The 16,066-nt window shown below is 41.5% G+C and overlaps 1 protein-coding gene across 1 annotated transcript in view; it reads left to right on the top strand.

The window, feature by feature from the left end:
* EBF2 (EBF transcription factor 2) overlaps positions 1-16,066 on the top strand; it is a 204,324-nt gene that overhangs the window by 130,563 nt on the left and 57,695 nt on the right. Inside the window, exon 7 of the mRNA XM_001108135.5 lies at positions 7,013-7,094. Within this exon, the coding sequence (XP_001108135.1) occupies positions 7,013-7,094 (82 nt within the window). The remainder of the gene's footprint in view (positions 1-7,012; positions 7,095-16,066) is intronic.

The raw sequence follows: 16,066 nt of genomic DNA, 5'->3' as shown, positions 1-16,066 counted from the left end.
TTGGGTTCTTGAGAAGTTTTGTTTTCTGAATATCTGATAGATTTACTTATCTTTTCCTTTGTGTCTTCCAAAATAGTCACAGAACTTCTAGAGAGTGCACTCCCCAATAGGAATGGTAGATATTTTTATTCGTTTGCTTATTTTGTTTAGCAACATGAAGGGCTGCACTCTCATTCCAGCGGAAAGGGAAGAAAATGACAGGATTCCCCCGTGTGGATCAGTAAGGCAGTTGTCCCGTGAAACAGTGTCATGTGGCAACATGTTCAGCCTTTTTTTTCCCCCCCAAAGCTTGGCCAAGCTTTCACCAGACCAGCATTTTGCTAAGAGTCAGACAGACTGACTTCCACTCTTATTTTTTCTGCTTACTAACTGTTTTGCCTTGGGTAAGTCATTTAACCTTTCTGAATCTTGTTTATCTCCACTGTAAGGTGGGGATGAATTTTCCTACTCCCAAAGTTGAGAAGATTACATGAAATCATGCCTGGCAAATAATATAAGTTCAATGAATATAGGCTATTATTAATTATAATTATTATTTCATCATAGTCTTTTAGGCAAGAGGAATTTGAGAAGTTGAGTGTAGTTGGAAATAAGAAAATTTATTGCTTAAAACGTTTCTGTAAAGTTAAATTTTTCAGATCTGAAATGGCCTTTTATTGAAATAATCTGGGTGAACAAGCATTAATGGTAATAAGTCCCTGCCTTAGGAATGTCTGTGGAGATTAAAGATTCTATACCTCTTCTGTTCATGTGTTTATTTTTACAGTTTTGGGGTTGTTTAACTAAATGGATTCGATAGAACATCAGCTTACAAAAATGAGTTTAAACTTCATTTCGTTTAAGCCTAAAGAAGCCAGTAAGTCAAAACTATTAAGTCATCTTTCCTTTCCATGAATCTTCTTGGGCTTTTGTGCCAGCCACCGGCCATCTTGCCAAGCAGATCTCAAATACTAAGCCAAGTGTTCTCAGATGCGTCATCACCAAGTTACTGTAGGGTGTAACAAGAGCCCACTGGGAGCTTGACCTCCTGGAGTCTTTTCATTCTTGTGGACTTTAGTCAGAGTCTTCACAAGATCTTTAAAGCTTCAGGGCCCTTTGTAGCCTGGGCTGACACCTCAACAACCAATAGATGTATCCAACGTACTTATCTCCAGGCCAAGGCTGGGTCCCACTGCTAACCTTCACCTTCCCTAGGGCTGCCTGGGTGTAGACTCTGCTGGGGGATCTTGAAGGAGGAAAGGATGTTCTCTGTTGTTGGAAGGATCAAAGAAGATATTACAGTGAAGATCTAGATTACAACTAGAACATCATTGTTGAGATTTTCTCTAGTCTCAGATGGAAAGCAATCACTTGCGAGTTTTCCTACCATACAAAGCTGAGTGAGCTACTATGAGGGCTGTTCTTAGAGTGAGAAAATGAACTCATGGGTGTGGATACCCAGTAGGCTTCTCAGTCTGGTGTGAGAGCTTGGATTGCCTAATCCCCCAAAGGATGTAAACTTGTGGAGAGGATCCTAGAAGAAGAGAGGCAACTGCCCATTCCTTTCAAATGTGATTCTATGACCCAGCTATCCCTATATTGCATAGTTCTCAGAAATGGTATGAGAGTGTTTTAAGGGAAATGGGCTGTCTCCTTTTCAGAAACATGCACAAACAGTGAAACTCAATTGTATTTTAACTTATTGGGTTGAAAACAAGGAGGTTTAACAGCTAATCCAGACAGAAAGTGTCTTCTGCAAAATAAATGAACACACGTGGTTAAGTCCCTATGTGGTTTGTGAGGCCATATCAACTGTATGTTTGACTCAGTCTTTAGTGACCTAGCCTGCTTATGTGACCATCATGGCAGAGAAAGAGAACTAGATACAGCATCCCCTCTCTTGGTCTTTGGAGAGTCCGGGGTGTTCTCATCTCTGTGGTGTATAAAATGTGGCCATATCATAGCAGAAGTTGTTTCCAGGGTAGGCAGAATTAGATTCTTTTTTAAGGGAGTAATGAACTAAGTTTTCAAAGTGAAAGGCATTTTGCATATTATTTTGTATACAGTGAAACTCTGTATAATGGTAGCTGTTGACTACTAAGTTCACATTCCTTCGATGTGAATTACCTTTTTTTTTTTTTTTTTTTTTTTCCTGATAGGGTCTCACTTTGTCACCAGGCTGGAGTGCAGTGGCATGATCTTGGCTCACTGCACCCTCCACCTCCTGGGTTCAAGCGATTCTCCTGCCTCAGCTTCCTGAGTAGCTGGGACTACACGTGCCCGCCACCATGCCCAGCTGATTTTTGTATTTTTAGTAGAGACAGGGCTTCACCACATTGGTCAGGATGGTCTGGATCTCTTGACCTCGTGATACCCCCACCTCAGCCTCCCAAAGTGCTGGAATTACAGGAGTGAGCCACCGCGCCTGGCCTTATGGACTTTTTTAATATTAAAATTTTTAAGGAGGGACTAGATCTTGTATTCCAATTTGGAGGTAAATTGAATGACTTCTTCCATAAATCCCAGAGAAATATTGTGCTGGGTTTTGTGATAGACCATTGGTAAGAATTCCAAGTCTGTCAAGAATATTAAGTAGTTACCTTTCCTGTGATTTCGAGCCTCCTGTCCCCACCACGGAACCTTAACTCTGCACAGTATTTGTGCATCTACTTTGAGATGGGTGGGATGACGGAAGACGTGTGGAAGCCACCTACACACTTTTACTGTATTCCTGAATAGTACAGGATATTCCAGTATTTTAGAGATTGGAGAGGAGGGTATTCAGTAATAGATTCAGGGGTCTTCAGACTCATTTCAGAATCTGGGGAAACATATTTGAATAGTTTGGTTGGGGGATCCTTGGGGCCAAGGACTTTGTTTGCCACTGTGCCTGAACTTTCTGGCATACAGAGCACAATACATATTGATCAAATGAGTAAGTAAATAAATGCAGCAGAAATTTTCAACATTAAGCATTTAGTTCCATGTTTCCATATGTCTATCTTTGACCTACCGATTTCGACTTGGGACACCGCAGTCTCTTCAAGAAGCCAGGATATTTCACTTTTTTTTTTTCTCCTGATTTATTCTTCCTGTTACGTGTGTGTGTGTGTGTGTGTGCCATTTTTAGACCATTTTGAAGTATTTGTTTTTAACAGGTTTATTGAGATATAACTTACATATTACAAAGGGCACCCATTCAAAGGGTGTAACGCGATGGTTTCTAGTGCATTCACCGAGCTGTGCAGCCATCTTCACAGTGTCATTGGTGCAGGAAACATGCAACACCACATGGAACTTGTTGCCACAAAGATCCAGGCTTCAGTCCTTGTGTTCACCACTTACAAGCTTGTCATCTTTGGCAGGTTTCTTAAATTCTTGAGGCCTTCATTTTTCCCAGCTGTAGGATGATCCGTCACTCATGGGGTTGTTGTGAGAATGAAATACGGTATTGTGTATTGGGCAGAGAGTGGCTACTCAGCAGACTGTGTTTCCCTCCACTCTGCGACCCCTGTATCCTTCAGCTGCTGGATCGTGCAGGATGGCTAGAGGGGACGTAGGTGGCTCTGATCTGTGATATTCCTGAAGCACCCTCCCTGCCTCAGAAGCAGAAAGAGTCCTAAAGGGACAGTGCAACTCACCCAACAATCTGCCCATCAGCCTCAGGGCACCGCCCACTCTGGACAAGGCGTCACCCTGGATGTCTATTTGCAACCTGTCAGCTGTCCCCACTTACTTATTTTTCACAGTTTTATCTCGGTGGGTTTGATCTACCTCTCAGAAACCCTCACTCCCACCTCTGCCACACCCACTCAGATTTCAATAAGTCGTGGTCTCTTGTTTTCAGTGGTTTCTTTCCCCACTCTAACCCTTTTTGGAAGGTTCTCAACTCTGTACATTTTTCTTTGCAGTCATAAAATATTACGGTTAGAAAGAACCCTAGAGATCCCGTTCAACTCCTTTGTTAAGAGAGAACGAATGTGAGGTAACTTGGTCCCGGGATCAGTTCGTAGCCACAGGCCAAGGCTAACCCTTGGGGTATTTCCAATGATGTGTGGAGTAAAGGAATGCTCTGGTCCATTCTCCTGCCCCACTGACCTAGGGACCAGATTGCTATCTGAAGGTTTGAGATGATGTGTTGACTCCTCTTTCGATCCTCTTCGTCCCTAACACAAGGATAAACCTGTGGTTGTTAGCGTTCGCTCTTAAGGAATGGATCAGAAGCTTTGTCGTGTGCAGCATGCTCCGTAGTTATGATATTTACGTCGTCAACATTGTTTGGAGAAAGTGGAAATAGACTTCATCCTGATGAGAATTTGCACATTTGGTCTGAATCTCATAATTTATTTGGGTTTCCCGTTTCTTAGTGGAGAGCACTGACATTTTCCAGGCAGCTCTGGCTTCGGAGGGATCTAGACCCAGGGGATTTGGAGAGAATTTGTTCCCTGTAAGTTACCCCGTGGCTAAATGGATGGTATGATTAGTGAAGGTTTTGTATCAAGACGCTGAGCATGGTGGATGGAGAGGGTGGAGGGCAGAGAACCAGAAGACACCAGTTAAAGGAAGAGAAAAAAAAAATGGAGATGTCAGTAAGCCCCAGAATTTCTTTTAATTAATATCTAGATCCATATATTTAAACATCCAGGCCCTAATTTCTGGTGCAAGCCATTTAGAAGTAGCAAAACCTTCTTTTAGAAGATATTATATAATGCAAGAGAACTTTCTGCCTCTTTCTGTCTTCTCTCACTCACCTCCCTCGTCCTCCTTCCACTTAACCTCCCCTTCTCCTTAGTGAACCCAGTGCTAAGTCCTTAGAGTGCACGGGGCCGTGTAGGTTACAAACTCAACCCCCCAGACAAGCAAAAAGTCAAACTAGGTGTTTTCCATCCAAATCACTGTTAAGGGTCCTAATTTAAAATGAATAAAGCCTTTCAGCAGGCTCCACGGTTCCCTAAATCAATTTGATTTTATGTAAACATTTATCTCTTTTGCACTTTTCCACCTACCACACCATTCATATAATAATGCCTTCATGAACATTAATGTTTTCACCAGATACATTTTGGAGCGGGGAGTGGGGGTAGTCTAACACACACAGAACGCATTACAAGGAGCCCAGTTGTGGCAAAACTTTCCAGAAGTCAAGGGCTAAATGAGAAAAAGCACTCCATTTGGGTTTAGTAGGGGAAAAATGTAAATTGTAAATTGCCTCTGGGAGTGGTTGAGGGCCAGTGTGGGGTGCAGTGGGGGCTATTGTTCAGAAACACACACGAGTGGGAAAAGGCAATATTTGCGTGCATTGTGAGTGTCCGTGCCTGGCTCTGAACGAGTGTACAAATGGAGGGGATCTTTACCCTTCAAGAAATAAAATGTTTGAATTCTGATCAATCTTTACTGAGATAAAAGCAGCTCTCCTTTCTAACGCACTCTGGTGACCCGGGCAGAGATGCCACCGCCTTTCAGAAAGCAGCGGCAGGTTGTGAATTTGAGCACTGTGGTCGGACAGCCATGCACAACATTTTCTCTGCCTTATCCTTCCACAGATCTCTTCCATAAAGACCCCAACACCTCCGGGGCACAGGAAGCAAAGCCCAACCTCCCACCCACCCTATAAAAGATTGAAAGAGAGAAGTGAAAAGCAGATGTTATAAAATCAGGAAAAAAATATTTAGCTGTTGCTTCCAAATTCACACTCAACCTTATTCATGGGAGCATGTGGCCAAATATTTCTAGCAAACAGAGTAAAAGAGCCTCAAATACAGAAAATACTCTGAAGAGCCAATTCCCCTTCTCCCCTCCTTTGTCGTTTACTGTTTATCTCCTCATCAGTTTTTTAAAGTGATAAATACATTTAATTGGAGAGTTATCTAATTCTTTTGTGTGATTGTTAAACAAAAAATAAAAATCAGAACGTTGCAATGAGAACACTTCACCAACCATTGCTTTAGAATAGAATTTTTGGAAGCAGTGTTGATTTCTACTTATTTTTGTTTGTAAATCCTGAGGAAAATGTATATCTTTTCCTTTAAAGTTCTAATTCAAGGCATGGATGTGAGAGTTCTGAAGGGACTTTGGGACTGCGGTAAAATTTCGTTGTCATAGTAACAGAAAGGGAAATAGGCCTAGCTCACCTGGGACTTGAACACTGCAAAAGCTGGATTTTTTTTTTTTTTTTTTAAGGAAAAGGACTCTGCAAGTGAAATAAATGAAAAACTTACTGTATTTTGAAACAAATTTTCAAACATTAACTAGGTGAATTGCTGGAAAGGCCACTTCTGCCACTTTTCTTGGTTAACGTAGTTGCCGGATGAAAGATGCCCAATTTTCAAATTGTACAGATAGGCCATTTAAGAGAGAATATTGGCTTCAAGAAATATGTCTGACAAATGCTAACCTCAGACCATGATTCTGTGCTTTCGTGTTTCTCTGAATAATCTATACATGATCTGAGAGGGACATTCACACTTCTTATTAATCATAAAAACTCTGGCAGATACCTGCACCGATGGACTTTCTCTTTGGAGGATAACATACCATTTTCTGATTTTGTAAACATTGGTTGAATATATCAGGCCATCTTCACGTATGAGCACGAAGGTGTCTGGGGCCAGTGGAGAGCCACACAGATGAGACTCTCGCCCTGGGATTCTGGGGTCAGGTCCTGCCATTTTTAACTCTGGAGCAAGACTTTCTGTACAGCAGGGGTCACTGCTGCATTTGAAGCCTTTTAAAAATTTTTTTCCAAAATGAGTGCTCTAGAAACTCCGGGGGCCAGTGTACAAACCAAAGCCCACTTTGTGAGCTGCTTAACAATCCCCCACAGTGATGGGGAAGCGGGTGCTGGGCTTCAGATTGAAAACATCCAAATTTGCAAATTGCAGAGGGTCAGCAATGTTCCTTCACAGGCAGGGCAGGTTGAAATTCCCCAGATCTGAAATATAATCGCTTTCAAATCAAATCTAATGGAATGCAGCTATATTCTCCCTTAAAAAATGTTTACTGAAAAATGTAACACATTGCTTTCTCTTCACAGATTCTTTTTAAAATTTTTCCTCAAGTGCAATCAGAATTGTTTGAAAACAGCAGGAAACCCAAGGGACATGAGACGGTTTCAGGTAAGGGGCCCTGCAGATCTTTCCTGTTAAATAAGTCATCCTGTTTTCTCTCTCCTTCTCACTCTTTTTATTTTCTTTTTCTTCAAAAATTATTATTCACTGCTACTGCTAACAATACAAAAGATAATGGTAAACGATGACCCTCAGCCACTAGCGCCGAGAGTTTCTTCATCTTGTAGTGTTTAAGCTTTCTGCCCCCATTGCCAAAGCCCTACGGGGAGAGGCACCAACCCGTGCTGGAGACTTGATTTTCAGCCCTCGGGCTGCCCACTGCACACACAGCTGCCCACAGCAGGAACCGTGTTCTTGATATTCAGCCACCTTGGGATTTTTCAAAGCAGCTTCTCTGTATTTTCTGCAAGCAACAGCCCCTGTCTTCCCTTTTCCACCGATTAACTATTCAGTGGTCTCTCTCTGAGCCTTCTGGAAGGCAGCAGCCCAAGCAGCGTGGTCACTTTAAGATCGCAGCGTGACAACAAGACCCACGGGACGGTGACCCAGCTGCCTAGCAGTTAAATCTGCCACCGGTTTCATCACCCTTGCCACTGATGTACTGAAGAGACGAGCTAATAAAAACAGAGCGAGGCAAAGTGTATCAGGCTGGAGACGAAAGCAAGAGCAGCTCCTCTCGGCCCCCTTCCTTGAGCCTTGAAGGACCCGTATTTAATTCACCAAATGGCTTTCCTGCCACTCACACCCCGTGCTAGATATGTGGCACCTCCTCCTCCATAGAAAAATTAAAAACAGGTTAAACGATAGTATACGAGCTTGAGACTTCAAAAAAGAAATCCTCGCAGCAATGAGAGAGATGGGGAACCTTAGCCTCATGTTTCGGGTGAGGCACGTGAGTTTCCGGAAGGTTGAATAACTTGCCCCTAATCACAGTAAGTAGGTGGGAAAGCCCGGAGCCAGGAGCTGGCGGGGGTTTGTTTGATCAAACTCTTTCCAGCACACTATGGGCGTGCGACACGTTGCAGCTGCTAGGTTTATGCTTTGCTGTTGTCTTCTTGAAATTCTGAATTTTTTATATATATATATAAAATATACAAAATATATACATATTATATATGTATATATTATATATACTCAAAATATATGTATATATATTATATATAAATATATATTATATAACATATAATATATACATTATATATATTTATATATAATATATACATATATAATATATATATATTTTGAGACAGGGTCTCACTCTGTCACCCAGGCTGGAGAGCAGTGGTGTGGTCTTGGCTCACTGCAAACTCCGCCTCCTGGGCTCAAGGGATTCTCATGCCTCACGCTCCTGAGTAGCTAGGACTACAGGTGTGCACCATCATGCCCTGCTAATTTTTGTACTTTTTGGTAGAGACGGGGTTTTGCCATGTTGCCCAGGTTGGTCTTGAACTCCTGACCTCTCAAAGTGCTGGGGTTACAGGTGTGAGCTACCGCATCCGATCCTGAATAAATTTTGAACAAGGAATGTGACATTCATTTTTTATTGAACCCTACATATGATGTAGCTGGTCCTGCTGGAGAGTTTCTGTGGTTAGGCCACAATCAGACAGATGTTTAGGAGCAGAGCCATTCAAGAGTTAACAGGGAAGATGGCCAAACACAAGGCTACTGAGAGTTACTTTGAAAAACATTCTAGTATTATTATTTTTTAACCCCATCATGGCTATCAATCTTGCTGTGACAGGAGCATTTTTCGTTACAACACTTAACACTACTAAGTCTCCCTTTAAAAAGTTGCAGACTTCTCTCTTGGGTAGGCTCTTTCCCTGCCTTTTTTTTTTTTTTTTTTTTTTTTTTTTGAGATGGAGTCTCACTCTGTCACCCAGCCTGGAGTGCAGTGGTGTGATCTTGGCTCACTGCAACCTCCGCCTGCTGGGTTCAAGCAATTCTCCTGCCTCACCCTCCTGAGTAGCTGGGACTACAGGCACATGACACCTTGCCCAGCTAATTTTTGTATGTTTAGTAGAGACAAGGTTTTGCCGCATTGGTCAGGCTGGTCTCAAACTCCAGACCTCAAGTGATCCACCCACCTCAGCCTTCTAAAGTGCTGGGATTATATGTGTGAGTCATCGCTCCTGGCCCTACTTTCTTGTATGAAGACAAACAGAAATAAAATCAGCCTTCTTGGGGGATCAAACAGGAGCCTCGTGCATGGTGGAAGTTCACTATGCTCAGTATTCCAAATAAAAATGTAAATAATTGCAGTCCAAAGAAGAGTGAAATTTAAAAGAATTCCAAAGTGCCTCCCTGACCAAAGCTTAGCTTCATTTCTGGAAGATACAGAGGCAGAGAAAAGAGTTTGACAGTTTGGATATTTGTTCCATCCTATTTTCTACCAGCACTTTCAAAGAGTTTTAAATTTGAGAATGTGAGGATACTCATATAAATGTGAAGAGGCTTCTATTGTAGGAGAATGTCTGCTCATTTTCTTTCTCCCAAAGTTTAGAAATATATTCAGAAAGCAAATGCATGCTAATATTTCCTCTGCTTCCTTAGTTGTTTATTTAAGTGGGGTTTTCATGGTGCCTGAGTTTTTCACTGGCATAGAATAAATATTGTTGATCTCCAAATGATATAGAATTGTCATCCTATGTGAAAGTGTTTGACTTTTGCAAAAACAAGGGCAAAAAGAATTGTTTAGACTTTATGGATTCTGTGATTCTCTTATTTCTAGGATAGAGCTAAAGTCAACTGGTAATTTGTTTTCATTTTTTATTGAGATAAAATTAATATAACATACAATTTGCCATTTTAACCATTTAAAAGTGTAGAGTCCAGTGGTTTTTAGTACATTCACAGTGTTGTGCAACCAGCACCGCTGTCTAATTCCAGAATATTTCTATCACCCCAAGAAGAAAACTCATGTCTCCCAGTTCCTGTTTCTCCCCATTTGCTGACAACCACCAATCCACCTTCTGTCTCTATGGGTTTGTCTATTCTGGAAATTTAATATAAATAGAATCATACAATATGTGGCTTTTTGTGTCTGTTTTTTTTTTCTCTTAGCATAATGTTTTCAAAGTTCATCTATGTGATAGCATGTATCAATATTTCATTCCTTTTCACAGCTGAATATTCCATTGTATGGATGTATCACATTTTAAAATTCATTAGTCAGTTAGTGGACATTTGGATTGTCTCTATTTTTTGGCTATTACAGACAATGACACTGTTAATATTTGTGTACAGTTTTGCTGTGTGAACATATGTTTTTAATTCTCTTGGGTACACAACTAAGAACAGAATTTCTGGGTCATATGGTAACTGTTTCTTTAAGTTTTCAAGGAACTGCCAAACTGTTTTCCATAGTGGTTGCACCATTTTACACTTCCACTAGTAATGTGTGAAGGTATCAATTCCTCGCCAACACTTGTGATTTTCTGTTTTAAAAAAATTCTAGTCATCCTATGGGTGTGAAGAGGTATCTCATTGTGGTTTTGATTTGCATTTCCTTAATGGTTAGTGATTTTGAGCACCTTTTCATGTGCTTATTGCTCATTTGTATGTATTCTTTGGAGAAATATCTATTTAAATCTTTTGCCCATTTTTTAGTTGTATTATTTGTCATTTTATTGTTGAGCTGTCAGAGTTCTTTATATATTCAGGGTACTGGCTCCTTCTCAGACATATATTTGAAAATATTTTCTCCTGTCCCATGAGTTGTCATTCACTTTCTTGATAGTAGTGTACTTTGGTGCACAAAAGAATTGGCAATTTTTATAATGTACTTAGATTCTACTAAGAATATAACCTTCAATGAAATTCTCTAAATAGAGAAGGTTATTATTAAGAAAGGATTAGCAATATGCTATCACAGTCAAGTAAGAAACTTAGTTCAGGTTCCAAATATGAAACAAAACCAGAGAGAGTGCATACTCATGGTGGTGGAACAGTCATCTGAATGGATGATGACTTTCAGAAATTCCTAGAATATGTATCTCACTCAGAAGGACAAAGATGGTCATTTAAAGCCATATACACATTCCTTCAATTCTCTACTTTTATGATATGGTCAAACATAAATTTAATATGAAGGATTCTTTCTTGAGGATTTGATCTGAATGGAATAGAAATATGAAACATTTCTAATCACATCCTAAACTCAATAAAACTCCCTCCTCCTTCCCTTATCCCCCAAACACTGGTGGAACCTGCATTCTTTTTACAAAAATCATCCAATCAGCCCAAAATTGTTACATCAAGATTATTTTCAAGCTTGAACCAATCCTCTCTTTAATTCCATTCAAGTCCTAAGTATTATAGGACATAAAAAATACTTAGTGAAACACAAAGAGTTTTGACCCTTTTAACCCTTTTTTACCTTTTTATGGGGGGGAGGGCCAGACCCCTTTAAGAATCTGGTAAAAGCTATAGTCTGTATCTCATCAAAATATTACATTTAAAGTTTTAATTAAAATTTCAGGGGTCTCCAGACCACTTGAAACATCTCAAGCTTCCATGGACCTCTAATCTAAAGAGATGTCATTCATTTAAAATCCAATAGGCATCCTTCATGTGAGGTAACCTTTAACAGTGGGGATCTGTCCACTTAGGACTTTTCCTGGTGATCTCTCATCCACTCTCTTGACTTCAAATGCCCTCTGTTCCTGGATGATTTCTGTATCCATATTCTCAGACTTCACCAGAGCTGCAGGCATATAACGCTAGCTGCCTCCTGGGCATCTTCCCTGGATGACTAGCGAGCACGTGTTCAAAACAGAACTCAGTGCTTGTTCCCTGATTCATTCCCTCCTCTTTCATTGTCAAAGTGCCGCTTCCTCCTCCTAAGTATCTACTAAATCCACCTCTTTCCTGAAAAGCTGCCATAGCCCGTCTTTATTCCTCCCCTGTCTAACCTGTCCTCAGCATGAATCCCAGAGTTACCTCTTAAAATATGTCATGATGCTGGGGAAAGTGGCTCATGCTTGTAATCCCAGCTGTTAGGAATGGAGAGGCAGGAAGATAGCTTGAGCCCAGGAGTTTGAGACCTGCTTGAGGAATGTAGTGAGACCCCGTTCTTCACAAAACAAAACAAAACAAAACAGACAAAATGTCATGAGGATGCCCCATTTACCCTGATGTGATTACTATACATTGTATGCCTGGATCAGAATATCTCATGAACCCCATAAATATATACACCTGCTAAGTATCCATAAAAATTAAATATATACACCTACTAAAATGCGTCATGGATATTGACTGTCCATGGACACAAAGCTTGGATTTAAAAAGGCATGGCTGAGAAGGCTGCTCAGCCTCTGCCTACCTGGAAAACCTGCCATGCCTGTCCCAGAAGTTCTCATCTGCCCACTGCTCACCACATACCCATCTCTGATTTCTGTTCCATCTGGGAAGCTTTCCATATGTTCACCCCTCTGCCTGGGAACCCTTCACCTCTCTCCAACTTGTGACTCCTTTTCATGCTTTAAGGCTACAGCTGAATGTCACCGCCTTAGTGGTGCATTTTCTGACTCTTCCAAGTGGAGTTGTTGGTTCCTGGGTCCGTGCCGACGCACCCTTCCCTTCAGGCCCCTACCCTGGCAGTTATCACATCATCTTGCAGTTGTAGTTTGTCTCTCCAATAGACTGTGTGCTGCTTGAGGGCAATCGGTATGTTTTATTTATTTTTGTAGGTATCGCCAATGTCTAGCACAATGGCAGGCATTCTGTAGGGCTCAATAGATTACTATTAAATACATTTTTAAGAGCACAAAAGAGAAAAGGAACAAAGAGAAAAGAAACAAGATTTCCAGGGCTCTCCAAGTATCTAAATCCATGGGTCATGCATGCGGAAAATCACTTCTGCCCTCCTTGAAATGGAACAATTAGGTGAAACACCCAGATTAACAGCTCAATGAAGGAAAGGAAAAGAAATGTATGTCTAGTTTAAGCTGACAGGCCTGTTACGACATAATGAATCCCATTCTTTATTTCTTTCTGCTTGTGTGGGCGGAGAGCAGGCAGTCTTAAAATCCAAAAGAAAATCAAGCTAGGAAGAGAAAGTCAGGCACACGGTCATTTCCCACATTCAAATCCTAAAAATCACTAGGATTTGACAATAATTTAGAGCTTTTTGTTGCTAATTCACTGTCATAGATGGACTGGCTGGGTCTGTTCCAAGTCATAGTGAAAACATAGAGGTACGCATTCATTTATTCATGGACGCAGCCAATATTACCAATGAAATTCTGTGTGCCAGGCACTATCCTAGGTGCTGGAGATACAGCAGAGAACAAATCATAAAATTCCTGCCCTCGAAGGGCTTGCGTCCTAGTGGAAGGATATAAAAAATAAATGAGTGGTTTGCATAGCTCAAGTCTGCTTCTCTGTGATGTTCAGGTGACTTTCCTGGAAGCAGCGGGCTTCTGCACAGTGCCAGCTGTGTTCTTGGTGCTTGTTGGAACTCAGCGGCTTGGTCAAGTGTAGATGTTTGTGGAGCTAAATGATACCCACCATTATAGTGACAGCAGGTGCTGAGGCTCTTCTGAACAGTTTTCTGAGCCTTCTACCGCATCACCTATTATAGGACACAAATGTCATCAGATCTACTTGAGATTGGGAGGCTTAGAGGCCTGAATGCCCAGTTTCTACCCTCTGCTTCAGAAGGACTTCATTTTAAAAAGACATGATCACTGGATTGTTCTCCATCCTAAGGGCAGCACCAGCTTGTACATTAGGTCATTGTGGACTTAGTAGCATTCTGGAATTGATAACCTTGACACATATCCAACCTTAAAATCATTAATTTTTTCTTTTTTTTTTTTTTTTTTTTTGAGAGCAGATGTCACTTTTTTGCTCAAGCTGGAGTACAGTGGTGCAATCTTGGCTCACTGCAACCTCTGCCTCTCCAGCTCAAGCCATCTCCCCACCTCAGCCCCTTAAGTAGCTAGGACTACAGGTGTGTGCCATCAGGCCTGGCTAATTTTTGTATTTTTTTATGGAGACAGGGTTTTGCCACATTGCCCAGGCTGGTCTTGAACTCCTGCGATCAAGTTATTCACCCATCTTGGCCTCTCAAAATGCTGAGATTACAAATGTGAGCCACCACACCCAGCCTAAATTGTTTTATTGATACATACTGTTTGTAATCTTTATGGGGTACATGTGATATTTTGTTACATGCATTGAATGTGTAATAATCAAGTCAGGGTAGTTAGGGTGTCCATAGTCATTATCCATCATCATGAGAATTGATCATTTCTCTGTGTTGGGAATATTGCAAGTTCTCTCTTTTAGCTAGTTTGATATGTACAATACATTGTTGTTAACTGTAGTTACCCCACTCTATCAAATATTAGAACTTACATCTTCTAACCGTTTGTACCCATTAACCAACCTCTCTTCATCCTGCCAAATCATTTTTAATGAACTTCACTCTAACTGAGAGCTTACTTGTAATTAAGATAAAGGTGCTTGCTTCCATTTGCTGAACTTCCCTGAGAGACCCTTGGGTGTCTCAAATTTACCCCCTAAATTACTCCCTTTTTAGATTAGGTCCACCAGAATAATCGTTTTTAATTTACAGAGTCATGCTAGGGAGAGGACTGAGATATATGTGCAGGTCGTGCCATCCTTGGCCTCAAGAGATATGTCAGTAGATATGGAAGGACAGACATATTTCTTTTTCTTTCTTTTTTTACAGACAGGGTCTCACTCTGTCACTGAGGCTGGAGTGCGGTGGTGCAATATTGGCTCACTGCAGCCTTGGTCTTTTGGGCACAAGTGCTCCTCCTGCTTCAGTCTCCCAAGTAGCTGGGATTACAGGTGCATGCAACCATACCCAGCGAATTTTTGTGTTTTTTGTTGAGACAGGGTTTTGCTATGTTGCCCAGGCTGGCCTCGAACCCCTGGGCTCAAGTGATTCACCCACCTTGGCTTCCCAAATTGTTGGGATTACAGGTGTGAGCCACCATACCTGACCAGACAGACACATTTCTAATGAAAGAAAAATCATTCCAGGAGTCAGGCTGGGGAAGGCTTCAGTGCTGAGTTGGTTCTGGGTTGCACACAATCCCAGGATGGGCCTGCTGGAAGGGCATCTTGATGGGGATTTGAAGGGTTCGAGGGAAGGGGTTGGAGCTCTGTGAAAACACACCTGGCACATCTTCTGGGCCTGTGAGAAAGCAAGAAGAAGCGCACGGTGGGGCAGAGAAGGGAACCAAGGGCAGAAAGATCTGCCGGATGGGAATGGAGAAAGGAAGTGAGGTCCCGTTGGGACTGACTGGCATCCACAGGGTGGTTGGATCATGTGAGAGGCCTCATGCCTGTTGCTGCAACATGCTGGATGCAACGACTGCAGAAGAACGATGGGGGAAATGAATGGCTCTGACAAAGACACCTCGTACACACAGCTGGGCACGAGCCATTAGTCGGGTTTACTAAACGACGCGAGAGCAAAGGGCACGGCTACTCATGTCTTGGAAAAGAGCCAAGCTCCATCCAGCAACCCCTTATGATTTTTAAACCCCCAGCTCTTATATAAAACTTTTTAATGGCACCACCATCTATTTTCCTTAAATAAAAAATGTTGAATGTTTCTCTCACACCCGTTGGAGAGGGAAACGAGAGTTTAAATTAACTCCAAATGGTAAAAATTTAATACAGCTCCAGCTGCCTGCAGGTTTCTTCAGTTCACATCTTTCAGTGTGAGAGCTGCTCCAGCTGCTCTGTGATCTCATCTACCATTTGAAATCTGCAGTGCTACTGAGCAGCAGTTTTAAAGCACATAATGGAAATCACTTGACTTATGGCCTCTCTGATCAGCAGGTGAGTCTATTATCTGATGATAAAACAAACCAGATAGTCTGAGTTAAGAAATCATAATTATCTATTTGGAGTCAGAAAAAAACAAAACAAAACACAACAAAACAAAAAAACACCTTGGAGGGTCGGAGGATCTTTCTTTCAGTCCAATGCTGTAAGCTTGGGGAAGGCTCTCTGGAGTGACTTCAAGCTTT

This window comes from Macaca mulatta, chromosome 8, assembly GCF_049350105.2.
Source record: "Macaca mulatta isolate MMU2019108-1 chromosome 8, T2T-MMU8v2.0, whole genome shotgun sequence".
Lineage (NCBI taxonomy): Eukaryota > Metazoa > Chordata > Mammalia > Primates > Cercopithecidae > Macaca > Macaca mulatta.
This window is presented reverse-complemented; position numbering and strand designations above follow the sequence as displayed.